At 35.6% G+C, this 20803-nt stretch overlaps 1 protein-coding gene across 13 annotated transcripts in view; it reads left to right on the forward strand.

The window, feature by feature from the left end:
- GPHN (gephyrin) overlaps positions 1–19861 on the forward strand; it is a 276493-nt gene extending 256632 nt beyond the window's left edge. For all 13 annotated transcript variants that reach the window (XM_063289771.1, XM_063289780.1, XM_063289767.1 and 10 more), the window contains 9 exons: positions 1246–1304; positions 1454–1607; positions 4489–4610; positions 8886–8973; positions 10022–10095; positions 13978–14042; positions 14677–14780; positions 15422–15518; positions 18859–19861. In XM_063289771.1, the coding sequence (XP_063145841.1) occupies positions 1246–1304; positions 1454–1607; positions 4489–4610; positions 8886–8973; positions 10022–10095; positions 13978–14042; positions 14677–14780; positions 15422–15518; positions 18859–18992 (897 nt within the window). In that variant the 3' untranslated portion in view covers positions 18993–19861. The remainder of the gene's footprint in view (positions 1–1245; positions 1305–1453; positions 1608–4488; positions 4611–8885; positions 8974–10021; positions 10096–13977; positions 14043–14676; positions 14781–15421; positions 15519–18858) is intronic.
- The last annotated feature ends 942 nt before the right edge of the window (positions 19862–20803 follow it).

Consider the following 20803-nt stretch of genomic DNA (forward strand, 5'->3'; position numbering starts at 1 on the left):
GATTGGTTTGAAGGAGGAATGAATAGGACTGATGGATGCATGCAGAGAAATATTAGAAATTAAATGCAGCCTTTTTCTTATGCTTGATAGGTATATGGAAGAAGTGCAGAATAAAGATTATTATTAAACAAGTACAAGAAATATTCTTGTACTTTTAACGCTTTAATTTATGTATTTATTTATCATATTTCTTTCCCACCCATCTTGCATTATGACAACTTTGGGTATTAGCTTAATACTGTAAGCTATTTTTACTATGAGATTTATAAATATATAAATAAGCAGAGAAATGTGTTAAAAATTAATGTACTTATCAGTTAATTTAAGGCTGGTGAATCTTGAGCCCATTGGCCAAATGTGAATCTCCAGGCTTTCCAACTTTCTCATAATATACTCCCACAACATTCTTCCTCTAAGTTATTGCTGATATTCATTTCTTGACCTATTCTGCAGCTACAAATTTGATGAAGGAAACCTTGCACAGTTTGGGAAAGGACCATCAGATGGATGGATTTCTTTGATATTGTATACTTAAAAGTATAGTAGTACAAGTAGTTAATTTTGACTACTTTGGCTCTGGCCATACTTCACGACTAAAATGAGAACACTAACAGTGTTTGGGAAAGGTAATACAAATTCTTATAGTAAGAAGCTTCCTTACCCCTGAACTAATTAGTTACATATAAAAAAACTGATTTTGTTAATCAGTTGGTTGACAGACATCATTTTCAGGTAACCACAGGGGGAGCAAAAGGTGCATCTCTGCCGCAGATTCAGTGTTATTCTTCATCGTTATTTCCAAATGTGGATGCAAGCCATTATGAATCTGAATGCTGTCCAACAAACCTCTTTTTGTAGTATTAATGTGACCATACTATGTCTTAAAAAATCAAATGCCACGAATATATTTCAACCAGTAATGTCACTCTTCTGCAGAATAATATATTCACGATTGTATTTGGATGTTAATATTGATTCACAAATAACACTGAATTGGGATTTTAATCAGAATTTGTTAAATAAGCCGCAATGGCCAGTTGCATATATAATGCCAATCTTAAATAAATGGACTTGTTATAACACTCTAAGCCAGAAAGAAATGAACCATATTATGGTTTACTGTTATATGGAAAGCCAGTCATTGTCCTGAACAGATTTTTAAACCTCTAGCCCACAACTTAAGTCTGCTATGATCACACCATACTATGATGTAAGTTGAAATCTGTCTTGCTTCCATAAATACAGGGCACTGAAGAACTTGAGGTACGCATTCTGGTGCAGGCTCGACCAGGTCAAGATATCAGGTTAGTGAATTGCTTACCTTTACGTTTTAAAATGAAAAATTGGCTATTTAATATCTTTAATATTAATAGATTGAAATGTTTTAAAGGATGTATTCATTTTGTTAGTAACTTAATCAATTTTTCTATTATTGTTTTGGGTGCATATTCAGGCCTATAGGACACGACATTAAAAGAGGTGAATGTGTACTGGCCAAGGGAACCCACATGGGTCCATCAGAGATAGGTCTACTCGCAACTGTTGGAGTAACTGAAGTTGAAGTTAACAAGTTTCCAGTAGTTGCTGTAATGTCCACAGGGAATGAAGTAAGAAAATACCTAACATTTATAAATTGTCAAAAAAAAGCATGGTAGAATTCATTAAAAAGCAAGGTAGTTCTGTTTTGATTACAGTTTTACAATCTCTTTGACTTCAGTTTTTGCAGCCTCTTTATTGGTAAAAGAGACATTTTAAACTGTTTAACATGGTGTTTTCAAATATCTGGTTTCATAGAAAACAGTAGAATGTGGTATTTGCATTATATGTACTGTGGTGCTTAAAAATGTTTGAACTCTTTTGAATTTTCAGTATTTCTGCATAAATATGACCTAAAACATAATCTGTTTTCCACACAAGTCTTAAACCTAGATAAAGAGAACCCAATTAATCAGATGAGTCAAAAATATTATATTTGTTCATTTCTTTATGGAGGAAAATGATCCAAAGCTACAAAAATAAGTGAATCTCTAGGATTATTAGTTCTTTGAAGAGGGAATTAGAGTCATTTGTTTCAATCAATGGTATAATTATTAGGTGTGAGCATGGGAGGTCCTACCTTATATAAAGAACAGAATTCTGGGTATTCACTATCAAAGTCTGATCTTCACAACACAGGTATGTGGAAGTATGTCATGGGTTTAACAAAGGAGATATCTGAGGACCTCCAGTAAAAAAAAATATTTGATGCTCACCAGGCTGAAAAAGGTTACAAAACTATTTCCAAAGAGTTTGGACTCCACCAGTCCACTCTCAGGCAGATCGTGTACAAATGGAGAGAATTCAGCACCATTGTTACCCTCCCCAGGAGTGGTCAACCAACCAAGATTGCACCAACAGCAATGCGTGTAATACTCCAGGAGGTCTCAAAAAAGCCCAGGGTAACATCTAAGGAACTAAAGGCCTCTCTTGTATTGGTGAATGTCAGTGTTCAAGTGACCACCATCAGAAGAATACTGAACAACAATGGTGTTCATGACAGGGTTGCAAGGAGAAAGCCACTACCCTCCAAAAAGAACATTGCTGCCCAACTACAGTTTGCGAAAGACCATGTGGATAAGCCAGAAGGCTATTGGAAGAATGTTTTGTGGATGGGTGAAACCAAAATAGAACTTTGGCTTGAATGAAAAGCGTTGTGCTCGGTGAAAGGCAAACACTGCATTCCAGCATAAGAACCGTATTCCATCTGTGAAACGTGGCAATATCATGGTTTGGGCCTGCTTTGCTGCTTCGACCAGGATGGTTTGCCGTCATTGATGGAACTATGAATTCTGTCTGTGAACTGAAGCGGAAGAGCAAGAGGGTCATGCAGCAAGACAATGACCCAAAACATAGAAGTTGTATGCCAAAGAATGGTTACAGCAGAAGTAAGTTAATGTCTTGGAATGGCCAAGTCAATGTCCTGACCTTAATCCTATAAGAACAGTTGTGGAAGGACCTGAAGCAGGCAATTCATGCAAGGAAGCCAACCAACATCCCTGGGTTGAACTATTCTGTGAGGAGGAATGGGCTAAAATTCCTCCAAGCTGATGTGCAGGACTGATCAAGAGTTATAGGAAATGTTTAGTTGCAGTTATTGCTGCCCAAGAGGGGCACACCAGTTACAGAAAGCAAAGGTTCATGTACCTTTACCCCACACAAATATTTAGCTTTGGATCATTTTCCTCCATAAATAAATGAACAAGTATAATGTTTTTGACTCATTTGTTTAATTGGGTTCTCTTTATCTAGTTTTAGGACTTTTGTGGAAAACAGATCAAGGTTTAGGTAATATTTATGCCGAAATATTGAAAATTCAAAAGGGTTCACAAATTTTTAAGCACCACTGTACATATCTCAAAAGTCAAAAACCAAAAATTCATACTTATTATGAAGTGAGAAACAGAAATGGCAGTGATACTGACCAGAGTTGGAATTCAGTTCACAGAATGTTATGTTAAGCTATACAAAATCTGAATGACTTTTATTTATTGTTGCATAGGTGGATTTTCTGCTCTTGCAGTAGGATTTCTTCTCTACCATGCTCCCTACAAATCTGTTCCAAAAGGTCCTTTAACCTACACCAAGCAGCTTTGGGGGCCTACAGTGGGTAGAAAGATGCAAGATGACTTTCCATCAGCAAAGTCATGTGGCTGATAAACACAGCTGGGTGCAATCTAGCATATATACATAGGGTTGCCATGAGTTGTAAACAACTCGACGGCAACTAACAACAACAACAACCCACTTTCGAAGATAAAATCCCAGTAGGAAAGCAAAGGAAAAATGGATGCTGAGGATGTGAAGGAGAAGAAGCAGAAGAATCATTGGGATAAGAGGGACATTTTTACTTTGGGAAAGCATCATGCAAGGCTGTATGTGTCCTAACCATGTAAAATATTGCTAACAAAATGATTGTCTTCTCAATTCCACCTACATACTTCTAGCTGTTCCTTGGATTTTCTTAAGAGCAGCACCCCAGATCATACTTGAATTTCATTTTCTTCCCAACCACCAAGAACAAGCTTAAACAAGATCTTAGCAACTTCTTTTAACGTCTGGAAAAATGCTTGAATTTAGACTTTTGCAAATCTTCAAGAAATTGCTTTTTCACAGTAGTGATGCACCCAGATATTATAAGTGAATACCTGTTCACAGTCTTAAGATTGTTGTATTTAACAAAAGTGGTTTCACAGTCCAATTAATTTGACTATAATCTATTCTTAATTAGTTATTTTGACTCATTTTCCACATAATACTATTAAACTAAATACACAAGCTGGAAGAAACCCAAGATCTAGATTTCTGCACTTTTTCCCTTCTGTGTTCCTACTGCATCGGTGAATTACTGGTAGTGTAAATATTTATTTTCAGTGTCCCCAAGAGGTGGCTGCAAATTGTCAGTAAGAAATTCCAGTTATTTAAAGAAGCATTTTCTCATTTTTTTTATAGCTATTGAATCCTGAAGATGACTTGTTACCAGGAAAGATTAGAGACAGTAATCGTTCAACTCTTTTAGCAACAATTCAGGAGCATGGATATCCAACAATCAACTTGGGGATTGTAGGAGATAAGTATGTGCAAAATAGCTCTTTTCTTTTTCTACCACAATATTATTATATTTATACATCTTAAAATTATGTCATCTTTTATCTCTTGGCCCAGAGTGTATTTATCTGTTTTGTTTTTATTTGCTTCGAAAGACATATATTGCTGGTATTGATCTATGTTACCTCTATTACCAGTCATTTCACCCTTCTAATGGGAAGAATCTTATTTCTTATCCTACAAATTTCCTCAGTTAGGTTCTTTCAAGAAATGTACGTCTTGATGGCTAGAACTTGATATTTGGGGGAAATTCCATTGTTGCTTTACTAGATAGTTTACAGAAAGCATTTTTGTCCATCACTGCAACCTGAACACAGATAAAGCGCTGATCCATGAGTGGCACTAAGCTTCCACTGTGAATAACTGGATTGGCTAAATATCATTACAGTAGAAGTTTCTGTGACATTATATCCAGTCAAAGAACATGCTCTTTTTAAATAATACTTTTAGGTATACATAGGGTAGACTAGATTAATTTCTCTGATTATAGATTTGAATCTGCTGAATGTCATTTATCATTATTGTAATATTTTTCTATTTTCATTGCATCTTCTTTGATTATGTCCTAACAACCAGGAAACACACTGAGACAAGGAACTGGTCTCTAATATTTATTGCTAGTACTTAACAGGAATCCTAACAAACTGAAGAAGCGTGGGGAAAACCCAGACATATAACCCCCAAGGGTTAAGGCGGTCCTGATCTGTGTCTCTTTGAATGGCTGAACAATTCATCAGTGCTACGCATGCGCTTGACAGTCTGGATGGGAGCCTCCTGCTCGCCATCCTTACTCATGACAGATTACTTATGAAAATGTGTTCCCTTAAATTTCCCAGTTTTTAGAAGCAGTAATTTTCTCATCTTCATTTTAGTCATTATTTTAGTGTGCTTTTATTTGGAAATCATGTACATTTTTGGAAGACATAAAGAATTTCTAGCCATTCCCTTGAATATTAAGTAAAACATTTTGAACCGCAATGAATTTGCTTTAAATAGACAACTTCAGTGGAGATCTACTTTTTCTTTATGATAACTGATAACCCCCTAAGTCATCGGGGTTTTTATTTACTTTAGAGGCAATTATTTTTATACTGATTATGCAAACTCCATCAAGACAATCAGACGTTAATGTTTCAGTTTTAAAAACCTTTTTAAAGTTACTATTTCTTTTTTAAAAAATATATTTGAAAAGTTTCAAGATCAAGAAAGCTATAGTTTATGGAAAGACATCAAGATATAATTTATCATATGATTTTTAATCAATTAAATAGTTCTGCTAAACATTTGTCTACTGTCTAGTTTATTTAAAGTCAGATGTGTATTTGAAATCAGATTATCATTGCCTAACCAATGTAAACAAAACAATATTAAAATCAGATTAAGAATCACACAGAAATAAGTGCTACAGGGTTGCCTCCCTATTCAAGATATGAAAATAAATGCTAGGAATTAAAGCCATATGCCATCATCCTAATTTATGTCTCTAAAGCTACAGGCTCATACATATTAAGGCTAGTTGGAAGGATGAAAAATGTAAACTAAAGGGTTCCTTATTGACTAGTAGTTGATACTCCTCAAAGTAAATCTGGGAATCAAATCTGCACAGCTCTAGTGGACAAGCAGGGAAGGAAACTGGATGCAGCAGGGCATAAATTCACCTCCACCACTGCACTTCTCTTTCTCACTGCAGACCATCAGACTTGTTTAACATACAATCAACATTTCCTCTGAGAGAATATTGGATTATTCATTTCTCATCTTCTTGATAATAAAAAAGGAAGGGGTAATTTGTTGTATGCAGCAGCCTATATGTTTTCCAAACAGTAAATCAAGTCTATAGCTTACTGCAGTTCCATCTTGTCTCTCTGTCTCTATTGGCTTGGCTGAAGCACAGTTCAAGTCCCCAAGCTTCTGCTTTGCCATTTGCAGCACCAGAGTTCTGTGGGCTTATTGGCAACCCATTTACCCATAATCTTGATTCACCCTGCCTCTTGCTGTTGGAACTCAGAATTCTCTAGTAGATTACACAGGTAATTTGATCAGTGAATCTGATCTTTCTAGTTCCTTAAATCTCTGTAAAGAACAGGATGGTTTTATTTTTTTTCTGCTTATATAAAATCTTGCCTCCACACCACAGAGCTTGTGAGACATTATATAGAAATAAGAATAGAAAGAATAAGAAATAAGAATAAGAAAAGTGCCTGACTGCAAAATTACAATGTCACACCATCATCACAGCTTTCAGTACAAGCTTTCAGCAGAAATTTATAAACAGGAAGAATGTTTTCATGCCTAGACAGTTTTCTTACACCCACAGCTCAACGTTTTTGGGTCTGTTTGTTTGCTTTTTCCAAAACAGCCAGACAGATGCACACAGCATGTCCTGAAAATTAGAAGTGGGGGGAGAGAGAGGGGTACATACACCAAGTCTTGACTCCTGGTGACTGCCTGAACAAGTCCCTGCAGTCTTCTTGGGAAGATTTTGGAAGTATTGAGAGGAGTTGGTTTTGGAAGATTTGGGAGTTATTCCAGAAGCTGAACTGGGTGTCCGGAGATTACAGTTTTATCAGAAGGAAGAAAGAAAACACAAGTCTGAGAAGATGACAGCAAAGAGCACTAACTTGGATGTCAGGGGACCAAATGAAGACAAGCAGAAACAGCTGAGAGCAGCCTGAAGAAAAGGAAAAGCAACAAAGAAAGCAACAAATACTGAAGTAACAGTCTGAGGAAGAGGTGAAGCTTCTTCCAGCCTATAAGGAATCTCAGAGAGGTAGAAGCAGAGCAACACCTGAGAACCATGGCTGAGTCTTATTAATCAGAGCTCTGAGACAGTTGTTTCTTGTAATCAACTACTTTCAGTCCTGGCTGATAGAAGAAGCCTGACATGCATGGAATGAAGAAAGGGTCATTGGAGAATATTGATCTGGATCTTGGCATCCAGGTCTCAATAATTCAGGAAGGGGAGGGGGGCAAATGACCCTCCAGAGGACTGCTTGCAATGGGGCAGTAGCAAATAAAGTCAGTATCAGTTCCTGAATTTTTTTCTGGAATGACACACTTATCACAGAATTTTTATTTAAGAAAAAACTTTTACAGGCAGGGGCAGCTAGGCAGGCATCTAAATGATTAAGTAGGTTCATTTTATTGCCTGTAACATTAAAAGATGATGTCCTTTTCTGTACCAAATGGTGCTTATTCTTAAGGAAGTGTGTTTAATATCAGAACAGCAAAAGCAAATTCCATTTTAATCCAGTAGTTACAGTGGTGCTATTGGAATTTAAATTGTGAAACTGTAGAGTCTCAGAGTATTTTTACCAGGATTAGCAAACTGATATTTTTTTCATTTTGCTTGTTGGTTTTGCATTAACATGATAAGGATAAAACTATTCTAAAGGAATGTAATTATATAATTATGACTAGGGAAAAGGTAAAGTGTAGTTACAAAGTACACGATGCTGAAAATACACATCTGTCTGCTTAAAAAGAGCCATCCATAATGCAGGGTCTATTGTAAATTAGCTGCAGTAGTATGTATTATATCCAAAACATCTCGTAAGGTATATTGTTTGTACTATAGTGAGTTAAGTTTATATGTTAAGTTTAATGAAAGAGTAATAAGCGAGAAGGGATATGAGGTTTAGCAGATCAACAGTAGACTCCTTGCTGTGGGTTGGATCTTGTCAAGTGCTGATAACACCAGTATGTAGCCATATATGAGAAGAAGTTCATGAACAACTCAGTCTGAACAGAATAGTTGCATCTAGTAGTAGCTCTGGAGTAAGAATGAGAAACCAGAAATATCATGGATCTATCTTATTTTGTGGGTTCTGTACAGAGTGAGATTCTTGGAGATTAGATTTTATTTCTAAAAGATACTTGTTAAATTATTATTTCTTCTTTTCCTCCTTTTCTGGCTGCTGCTTAACTTTTTCCTATATCCCATCAGCCTACATTATAGTAATGTAACCTGTGAAGTGGCTATATTGCCCTCTTGAGAGTCAGCCTGAAATAGCTTATTGCAGGGCAGTGAAATTTCTCCTGCATTCAATTAACATTTCCAGTACATACACAAAATTCTGTGCCTTCTATTATGATTTCTCAGTTGTCTTGTTCTTGAAGCATATATTCTTCCTGTTTAAGAGAATTAACAGAGTTGTATCTTTTTGTTACCTCTTCCTTTGGAGTGCATAAACTCTTCATATTCATGGCCATTAATCTTTTTTCCTGTTGTCATCCTACAGCCCAGATGATTTACTTAATGCCTTGAATGAAGGAATCAGCCGTGCTGATGTCATCATCACATCAGGGGGCGTGTCAATGGGAGAAAAGGTATGTGCAGTGGACAGTATTGGATCAAAGCAGGTGGTATACATTTAAAGTAAAGTAATGGGACAAAAACACCTTAAGGAATGGAAAGTATAAATGATAGCAAAGGAAAATCTTCAGACACTGAAATGGACTTAAAGGACCTGATATTAATGTCATCAAAAAGACAGCAGATTTGTAGAGCTGCACAATATTCAGAATCAGTATGGGTACCCTTTGTCTACACACTGAGTGCTCCTTAGAGGACAGTTTGTTGCCATCTCCTTAACTAAAACGCATACTTTTCTGAGCCCATGGAAGTACTCTGCAAACCCTGGAAAAGATGTGACTTCTTTAAGGAACATCTGGCAGGTACAGAGTATTGCCAATGCCATATCCAAAGCTGTCTTTCCTGCTTTGAATCTGAATACTCTCAACAGCTGTGCAGAATCTAAAAGCCCTGGAGCTTTCTCTTCTGTGAATTCTGTCCTCCCTGCTACCACCATCCTGCTTCTTATAGAACTCCATGGGACAGCCAGGAAAAGCTCAAAGCCTTCAAGACTATCTTCTACTCTCACTGCCATCATTAAAAGAACACTGGAGCTTAGAAATCTTGTTGTAGTCCTGCTGAGTTGGATCAAGCCCTTTCTATCATCTCACTTCCCACACTGCATTCGTTAGATAATCTGTTGGGGCCTGCAGGGTTGGTAGTGTTGAAGCAAGTCTTGGATGGAATGAGAGTCAAAATGGGAAGCGGGTGAGGACCCATTTTATTTTATTTTATTAAAAAGTACATTCTGACAGTCCACCCTCTTCCAAACTATAGGAAAAGACAGATGACTTTTATTAAATGTTTGATATGATCTTTTGCATACAAGGTTTGAAATTTGGACTTACCAGTGCATTATCTTAGCTTGCATACTTCTGGTTGCCTATTCTTGAAATAAACGTATTATATATGTCTTTGATCTATGTCTGCCTAGATTTCTAGGACTGGATGATGGTTCACCTTACATATATCTTAATTAGTATCTTAGAATCCTTTTTCATCTGTCTGTCTGTTTCCAAATAGGACTATCTTAAACAGGTGCTGGATATTGATCTTCATGCCCAGATTCATTTTGGCAGGGTTTTTATGAAACCAGGGTAAGTAATATTTCTCATGTACTGTTAGTTTTGCATATAGTGCTGGACAATATCGAAAAGGCTTAATGCTTTGCCAAATAACTCACAGAAAGCGTGTTCTAATAAGGAATATTATATTGCCCTTTTTCCCCAAAATTATTCTGCAGCAAGTGCTGCTAAATAATCATACTAATTGCTAATAAGATACTTCCATATAATTATCGATGAATGATGCAGAAGAGGGACAGTTTACATTTCATGTTAAGAACCTGTTGAAAACAAAAGAAACATGAGATACCAGTCATTCTGGACTTCCTGATTGTATTTATTTATTTCGTATGGCATAGCAGAATACAGCATTATTCCATAAAAGTTCACAGAACAATATATAAATTGTGTATAAAATACAAAAATTGGGACAGTAGATTGTTTTAAAAACATGCAGTATGAATAATGAGTAAAATTATAAATAGAATTAACTTATGTATGAGCAGTTACTGGAGTGGCTAAGCAACGTAGACTAGCCTCCTCATGGTGCACCCTGGGCAACGTGACTTGTCACGGCTAAATAGTCTACACATCTGGCTGCTGGACCTTACAAGGATTTCCCAGCAAGAAAAAGCAACATGAACATCGACTTCCTGATTGAAAAGCATGGATGCTTTTGAAAGTTAGCTTGAAGATTGAGAGGGTTGCTTGCCTGGTCAGTATTTGTATTGCCTAAACAGGGCTTCTCAGTCTTTCCCTGTGTAGCTCAATTCCTCTCCGTATAGTTTTGTGCCGCCCCTTCCCTTTTTTTTTTCATTCATTTATCTTTCCCTGTGCAGCATGTTTTGCTTCTTTTTTGCTGTTCCCATTGGAAGAAAGAAGTGGGAAGAGGTGCCTTTATTTGTGTTTTTCTGCATCTTAAAATTGGGAATTGTTTACCTGGCAGAGAGAGAATGATTGGTATATGCAGATAGGGATCAGTCAGTTTTGTAAACAGGATACTTTATTTTGCAGGCAATTCATTTTAATGAGCAATGATTCAGTTAATGTAAATCCACTTTTCTCTCCTTGCCTCAAATGTGGCTTCTGGGAAATAGATATACTCAAATATGCATACACATACTTAGAGAAAGAAGGATAGTCTCCATAACTGGTTTCAACTGGAGTTGGCAACCAGAGGTTGGCAAAGTGGAGAATTGGGACATTGCACAGGATTTGTGCTTATATTTGTAATTTTTTTCTAACTACTATAATTTGTGGGATCATGTTAAATTCAGAGTTGTTTTCCTTTTCAAGTAAATATTGTATGTACCAACGTTTATCAAGATGCCTTGTAAAGTAACCTCTGGCCTATGTTAGGTGATGAACAATAGGAGAAAATGAAAGGGACAAAGGAAGACTGAAAGTTTATGGATTTATCATGGGATACACAAACTCAGTCTAGAATCAGCTTTATTTAACAAAACAAGAAGCAGGAAGGACTGGACTCCCCCACTCTTTCCCTTTACTAAAACATTCAGGTGGTTGGTGATATGAACGTGTCTGATGTCTGGACTACACAACACCGGGAAGAATAATTGGTCTGACCTGAATATGGAAGTTTTGTGTTCTTACATTACAGCAAATGTTTGTGGCCATCAGCCCCAGAGTGGAGCATTTTAGAGCTACACAGTGGTGGAAAGGTGTCATTTTTCCTTTCATTTCTTTTAAAACATCCTTCACATTGCACATATTTCCTTTAAATATAATAAGTTGTTGAGGTTTGAAAAAGATAATTTCTTCTCTTCTTCTTTCAACATTAGCTCCAGCTTCTCCCTCTTCCCCTATTTTTCTCACACACTCAGGCTTATCAGGCATTATTTACCAATTCATATAAAATGGCATTCTAGGGGTTCTTCAGATATTTTTATAACACTTTACTAGTGTTGATCCAAATTCACTCTTAGTGGGAATGATCAATCACTAAGTAAAATCATTCTTTAATAATACAGAGAAGAAAGTAGGAGAAAATACACGGCTGCCACTAAAGTAAACAGTCCTGTATTTTCATTAGTGTATAATTTCAACAGGTAGTGTTTTCTTCATATAGCAATCTCATATATTAAATATATCCAAATACTAAACATACTAATACAGAACAGACTGCCACTATTCAGGGTGCATGTTGACATTTTATGTAAGAATTCACATTTCTCTGACCTCTCAAAAAGTAGCCAGTGTGGTGGTATTCTGTTTCCTTAAACATTAAAGTGGGCAGGAAGATCTTGGTTTCACTTTTCCATCATCCACATGATTAAACCTCAGCCAATCAGGCTGTTATCTTAATCATGTACTGTAGGATAAAATGCCCCCATTGACTTACTTCCTTTTTTTATATATAATTTTCATTTTTAAAAAATCAGTGATAAAAGATGAAGATGAAATAATATAAAGTAAACAAAAATAAGAAAGAACTGTATGAGGTGAAAAAGTTAAACAGTGTGAAAAGCAATACAAAAAGAAAAGAAAATATAAAGAAGTGACTTCCGATCTTCTGTACAGCAGTTACAAATTTATCCTCTCTCTTCCCTCATTAAAATTACATCATTATTCTCTTCTTCCCATAATCAACCCTTTTTAATCAGCAAATCCATAAATCACCAGTTCATTTTTTTCCATTTTCAGCAAGAAGTCCGTAAGATGTTTCCAGTCTTCAATAAAATTACTTGTTGTCTTATCCCTGATCAAACAGGTCAAGTTTGCCATTTCTGCAAATTCCATTATTTTTACAATCTGCTCCTCAGTTGTGGGTATTTCAGTATTTTTCCATCTTTGTGCATATAGTAGTCTCGCAGTAGGCCCAGTAATACCAGTTCTGGTTTCATCTGAATGTTAATCTTTAGAATTCTTTGTATCATTTTATGTATTAGTATCCAACATTTTTTGCTTTTTCACAAGTCCACCATGCGTAGCAAAATGGCCCTTCATGTTTTCCACATTTCCAACACTGGTTAGAAGTACCTTTATACATCTTAGCTAATTTTTCTGGTGTCATATATCAACAGTACATCATTTTGTAAAAATTCTCTCCTAAATTGTAATACAATGTAATTTCAGTCCTTTTCACCACATTGTCTCCCATTGGTCCATCTGTTTATTATAACCAAAATTCTTAGCCTATTTTATCATGCACTCTTTAACTTGTTCTTTCGTTTCAAATCTCAGCAAAAGTTTATACATTTTAGCAATCACATGTTCATCATTTGTACACAATTCAATTTCAAGTTCTGTTTTATGTTTTTCAATTGCAATTACTTTTTTATCTACATTAAATTTCTCTCTTAATTGTGCATATGAAAATCATTGAAAACTAAATCCCCATGCAGTCAGTTGCTCTCTTGACTTCATCCTGTTGATTTATTTCCAAATTGTAGAGCTGTGCTTTAATTTTTTTTTAAATGAGGTAAAATACATAGCAAGTGCTTCATCTTTGGAATGTTAATTAAATCTCACTGAGCTTAGTGGGATGTGATTCTTAGCCATGCTTGGAAAGGTGGTGTTGGAGGATTTAGCAAACAAGCAATTTGGAACATTATTGTTAACATGCTGTAACCATCTGGTAAATACTTGGGTTATAAATGAAAATAGTTGTCTAGATGAACAATGTAGCATAACAAAGACAAATTCATGTTGAGAAAAATCAGTCATCCAGTGAACAAGATATTGCCACCTTTGTGGATTTTGTTGGCTTAAAATCTGGCTTTCTCATGGGAAAAATGATGGAATTAGAAAGTACTATTAATTCACCATTTTATTTCCTGTATTTTATGAGAATCATTACATGTTCTAAGGATGTTGAAAGTAGCAAAAATGAAGCAAAAATATTTCTTATTATGGACAAAATTGATAAACTCAACAATTGGCATCACTTCCTAGGTTGCCTACAACCTTTGCAACTTTGGATATCGATGGGGTAAGAAAAATCATCTTTGCTCTCCCAGGTAAGGTTTATTAAATTATATATTTCTTCATTCATGCTCATAAATACTAAACAAATTTTAAACCAAATGTTCCAAATCTTCATGTTCCTTACAGCAAATAGCAATTTCTAATTTGCTATGCATCATTGCATCTTTCATATGTAACAATATATGTATATGAGAATGCTCTTATTTTTCTGAACCAAAAGTGTATTTTTTAAAATCCATTATGCTATTAGTCATTCTTGCCCTTTAGTTCATCAAATATGTCTGAATTTTTTTTTAGAAAAACTTTTGATATGAAACACAATTTATTTCAAAAGTAGCAAATGTACAAGGAGCTCTGACCTAATTAATTAAACATGACTGTATTGGAGCCATTATAATTTACTGCTGGGACAGCATTTTAAAAGGATGCTAAATAGTTCTACCTTTTCTTTTTCTTTTCCTTTTGTTGTTTGTAGTATGGCCTTGATGTGTATGTTGAATACTTGTGTGGAAAGTAGATAGACTGTAAATAAAATTTTAAAAGAATACATGTTATTAAACATGTCTATGCTTAGAATCTTGAAGTGTGCTATAACAATGCAATATGTGTTCTTATTCTCCAGACAATTCTCAAGTGCTTATCAGATAACTGTTTCTTGATCTTTAGGGAATCCTGTGTCAGCAGTTGTTACCTGCAATCTTTTTGTTGTCCCAGCATTGAGGAAGATGCAAGGAATACTGGACCCTCGTCCAACTATTATAAAAGCCAGGGTAAGGGTTTTCAAATACAAGGTAAGTTTTTGAGGTGCTCTAGCTAGTTGCACCAGTATCACAGAGCTGAAGAAATAACCTTTAAATAGTCTAGCATTCAAAGAACTCAGGTGAAATATTGTAAAAAGGGAAAGCATTAAAGAAATGCTTGTAAGGTGAATCATAGCTATTGGGGATGGACAGTATTCAATGAGTAAAGCATTGATCTTACTATTGGTTACTCTTGTATTATTTCTAATAGAATATGAGTGCTCAAATTTTGTAAATAGGGTAGATATTCTGAGGCATATTAAACATTCTGTTTCTAAGGAAAGAAATGCCCAGTTCAGAGCCTTGGCCATGCAGCTAATCTGTAGTTTGAAACCTCCAGATCCTTATTAGAGAGCAATTTCAAGTCCAACTGAGGCATAAGTGAATTTTACATAGACTTAAAGTAGGATTCCCTTCCTGCCCCTCCTAGTCTTCTCTCTGTAGGCCAAGAGGAAGAGTTAAAGTCCCTGCAGGCCTGAAACAGCCGATAAAAAGCAAAGAACAGCTCATCCCTAAAGAGTCTCTTGCCCAAGAAATGCCAGAGGTGGACAGCTGTTTGCTCCCCACCAATTGCTGAATGACATTGTATTTGCTTTGTGTGTTTTCAACAGTTATCATGTGATGTAAAATTGGACCCCCGTCCAGAATACCATCGGTGCATACTGACTTGGCATCACCAAGAACCACTGCCTTGGGCACAAAGTACAGGTTAGCTCTTACAAGCTCTTTCTACCTTTTGCAGTTCACAAACTGTGGAACATGAAATATAAAAAAACATGAATGACTGGTACTTTCTCTAATTTTGAATGGCATGTAACATTTGAAACCATGAACCAAACATGTAACATCTAAGACATTCCCCCCTAACCTTTATCCTTTCTTGCTCCAAATTCAGCCCATGAATCTCACCCAGTTATAAAATAAGCAAGAAGCATGAAAACCTTCTGATTGTTTCTGTCTCCATTACATGCATATACAATTACACTGACTAATTGATGCAAGTTAAACCATGTGTCTTCTATTTGTCTTTATACAGAGAAAATATCTAGGGTTGGGGGAGAGGGGAACAGACTGAATTTTATTTACATATGTAAAATTGAAATTTGACTGTCAGAGAAACATTATTGTTTCCTATTTGAATATTAAGTAATTAATAAAATAGGTGCTTCATGATACAAAAATTCATGTAGCTGGCTGCTTATGGAATGAAACAGGTATTTTAATTTTGCATCTGGATTCTTTGTATACTTTGGAAAAATGATCATTTTGTGAATTAAAAAAAGCTGAATGTGCTGTCTTGCACCTTGGCATTAGTGGACTATTTTAAATAACATTTAAAACAATGAAGAGCAATGCACATTGATAACCCAGGATTGCAGAAAATGCATATAGACATTTGCTTCTTCTTTACCTCTTCTTGGTACCATGACCTGTAAGTAAACCTGGAAGAGATTGCTTATTATTACTTTCCAGTGCCCTTGACTTCTTGTTCCCAAACAATCCAAGGACTGTAAACAAGAATAAGCATTGGTGTGTGATTCTGGCTGGTAAGGAAAGCAACAAGGCATGGTATGTGCAAAATGCTAGCCAGACTTTCCCAGATGATTTAAAGAAATGGGGGAGGAGCAAAAGTGGTACAAACAGCACACAGCTTGATCACAGTAAGTTCACATTCTTTAGAATCTTGTTTTCTGTAAAATTTTACTCTAAAGGTCATGTAAAGTCTCCTTTCAGTAAAGCCCAATTGTTGATGACTTCATGGGCATGTCCATGCAGTTTGCTTAGCAGCAGCACAGAAGTGGTTTGCTCTTGCCTTCTTCCAGGATGTTTAGTTGAGCTTTCAGCCTTGGGAATACCTGGTTGCCTCCAAGTACTAACCAGGCCCAACCTGTTTAGTTTCCAACATCAGGCAGTTAAGTCAGGTGCTGCCTTTTAAGTATAACTCAGTTATTTCTCTCTTTGTGAAAGAAAACCTTTCATGGAACCATGTTTTTCTTAGATTTTCAAATTTTCATGATGTAAACGAGTAAATTACAGGAAAATTCTGTTGTTTTTAAGATAGCACTGTGTCTCCTACTACTATAACCTGTATTGCTAGTCAAGATGTCATATATGTTGTGAGCTGCTCAGAGTCACTGAGAGTCAGGTGACACACAAGTTTAATAAAATTATTATTACTATTATTATTACTATTATTATTATTATTCTATATTTTCTTTTTTCAATCACTATTGGTCGGTTATGCAGATAATTCAACAAGACCCTTGACTTCTGAATAAAGCTTCTCTCTGGATTTGTTCCTTGAGACCATCCAGCAGGTGGTCAAAAGTTCAGCATGGCTGCTTCACAGCTTTAGGGAGTAGCTGTAGGGGAGCATTTTTCCCATGAGCAAAGCACCTCATTGAATGATTTGCACAGGCCTACCATACAGTGAGAATCTCACAGAATAGGTTCAAGATGGGTATAAGGGTGACTTTGTAGCTGCCATAACTTCCCATGTAATCCCCCAAAATAAGAGTACTACGTTTGCAATGTATATATACTGGAAGTATGCATGTATGTATGTACTGTATGTATGTGTAGAATGCAACTTTGAGTAAGAAGGGTTCACTATGATGCATGTTCACATTGCCAGACTTAGATACTTAACGTTAGATGATTCTTCAGAAGGATTAAAAGTCTCAAGCATTATAATGACAAAAACAACCTTTTAATGCTTTAATTAGGCCCCAAGCGTAGAACGTAATAAATTATTCTTCGTACACTCATTGAAGCTGTTTTGCGCTCAAAAAGATTGTTTCCACATAGTGCTTTTTTGGGAATGCTGTTTCAGTAGTCTTGTTAGGAATGTATGAAATTGTGTTATAATTAATGGATCGTTCTATCATTTATGTTAAGAAAATGCCACTTTTAGCATCAACCCATGAACAGTTTTAAATAACTTTTGTACTTTAAGGATGCATGGTTCAGCAGTAGAGCACACACTTTGCAAAAGTTCCCAGATTCAATCCCAGCATCACCAAGCAGTAATAGAAAAGAATTCTCATGATATCCTAGAGAAATCCACGAAATCTGACAGCATTAGGCGAGACAGACCAACAGTCTGATTCAATCAACAAATGTTTCCTATATTCTCTTGTTAAAGAAAAATATTTTTAATGGTGTTTTGCTTCCTAATTTTTCCAAGTATCTCTAAAAGAAAAAAGCCTGCCTGAAAAGTCCTTAATTGAAAGTGATGAAGATATGATTTTGCAGTAATGTTACTGTATTGTGAAAAAGAAAAGAACTGAGCCTTAAGAAACTGGACATGTGTTGCCCAGTGCAAAATTGAATTTATCACCAGTGCATCCTAGAAATGAAACAGATAAATATCCAAATGTTGAATTGTGTTCCAGGAAATTTATTTTAATAGTATTATTTTAGAAATTTCATTTCATTTATTTTATGTCAATAGCAGCTTTAAATATGGATCACTTTGTCAGCATTTGCTTTCAAATTCTGGAAAAGTATAATAATTACTATAATTAGTCCATGAAATCTGTTACTACAAGATGAAGAGATGGGTATCAGTTTAGCTTTCAATAGGCATTAGGCTAAGTCTTGAAACCTAATTGACTTTTGGATTACTAAAATAAAATATAAGCTTCTCAGTGTTTACCAGTAATAATATCTGTATGCTGCTTCCAAGGTAAAAAATAGCATGTCCCTAAATATTAGTTGCTAGAAACAACAAAAGGAGAGAAATAGTTACTATGTTACGCACTGTGCTTTGGTTTCCTATCAGAATCTAGGCAGCTGTGATGAGAAAGAATGCTGGACTTGATCACTATTAAACTCTTATGCTGTGGGAGTGGAGTTGTACTGATAAAGGACTGTATTAACCACAATTGGTATTTTTTAAGCCATTTGCTTTGTTGCAGGAGAAAACTTCTTTGGGAGTAAGAATTCTGGGGGAAAGGCTGATGATTCATTTCTTGGCCAGGAACTTCATATATAGTCCTAGTTTGCGGCATTTGCCCTGCTAATGAATCTTTTTTGCTTTCTGTAGGGAATCAGATGAGCAGTCGTCTGATGAGTATGCGCAGTGCCAATGGACTGTTGATGCTACCTCCAAAGACAGAGCAGTATGTGGAACTTCATAAGGGAGAGGTGGTTGATGTCATGGTCATTGGAAGACTATGATGTTACCAGCAGGAGAAAAGTTTTGATGCATGTCCACATATCATTGACTGTATCCTGTAATATGCAACGGCACAGCTAGTTTTTCTGATTTGGATAAAAGTTGATCAGTATAAACACCTTGAACTATATTTCAAATGGATTTAAATAAATACCTTTTAAAAAACTTTAAAAACAAATCTTAAAAAAAATTATTCTGATTATATCAAAGCAACTTTTTCATTTCTTGCAATTGCTTTGTGTGTTCAATGCTAGTTCTGATAGCAGTAGCTTTTAGTAGACAGCGGTAGGTGCCTGCAGAACTTGTGTTTTTTCTCATCTTTAAGATTCAACTACTTATGCTCTTAAAACAAGGCTGTCTGCTTATTTATACTAGTGTAGACAACACTTGGATTTTCTCTTATTAGTATGCTTCATAACTGCTTCACAGAGAGCTTCTGCTTGTTCTTTATCGTATCTCGTGTTGATGTGCACAGTGCCAAAAGCAGAGTGGCTGCACTGGGAACCCGATCAAGCCCCAAGGTTTTCCTCCTTGCTGCGCGTTCAGGGATATCTGTCATCCCAGCAGCCACCCAGCTCAGTACTATTGGGCAGTAACTGGATACCTTTTGTTTAAACAAACAACAAAAAATTGCTTCCTTAAGTGCTGACAGCCTTTTTAACCAATACATTTAAAATGTACAGAATTAAAATCTTAAAAAAAAAATCAAAGACTGATCTTGTACAGATATTAGTGTTACCAGCATTCATGTGGAAATTAAATGAGAAAAGAAATAGAACTAATGTTAAACAACTCTGTACCATAACATTTTCTGTAATGATACTGAAATTTAAATGAATAAAAAAAAATCCTGAATCATTATTTAAAAGGTGATTGTGTTAAGCCTTGTTGTTTAATAAGGGGGAAAAAATCACTGCTTTCAGTCTTGGGGAAAGGACATCATGGTTCAAAAATTAAATGAGCACAAATATATTGGAGCGAAAAAAATGTTGATGGATAAATTTTGCAGATTCTCTTAAGAGGTTATAATAAGGTTGTGTTATCTTTATTGAGTAATCTTAAAACCACAGTCCCTGGAAGATACTTTAGCCTGTACGATTTATGAAACATCACTAATACAGATTAACTTAAAAGTATAAGATTTAAATCATCTAAGAAACTGACTTATAAGTGGAAAAGTGAATGCTTAACCACTGTATGGAATATTTCTGTATTTGAAAAATTATATGCTTTGTGAACACTGCTGCAGTTAAATATAATTGATCCATAGTCATTTGCATAATGGGGCACTTCTAGGTGTTAAGTAAAAAGTGAAAGAAATTAATTCAGTGTTAGATAAATAACTGTAACATTGCTTTCAGGGTGCTGCATAATGAAAAAATATTTTCAGTTCAGTTCTTCCCCCTACATAGCGTTTTTGCTCTTATGACTGCTTAAAATACCTTTTTAAAAAATTCCATGAAGAGGTATATCAATTACAGTTTCACTTAAGATAACATTTATTGCTAATCAGCTAAAAAAACATGGTGAACTGAGAAATACATCTGATTCTAGACTAGAATCAAGGATAGTAAAACACTATTTTTGCTAATCCAATGTAGAATGTATGGCTTAAAACTGATTTGATACTGGCCTTGGCACTCCATGGCTTCATGACTGACTGCAGTCTTATCTTATTCTTGGGAATAAGCCAAGCGACAGTGAAAATGTCTTCTGTAGAAGAATATTGAGTAAAGTGAAGAAACGTTAACACTGTTTAACCTAATGTCAGATACCTGCCTTGCAGATTAACTAGCAATTGAACTGTCCCATC

The sequence above is a fragment of the Candoia aspera genome, chromosome 1 (genome assembly GCF_035149785.1).
Source record: "Candoia aspera isolate rCanAsp1 chromosome 1, rCanAsp1.hap2, whole genome shotgun sequence".
NCBI classification, from domain to species: domain Eukaryota; kingdom Metazoa; phylum Chordata; class Lepidosauria; order Squamata; family Boidae; genus Candoia; species Candoia aspera.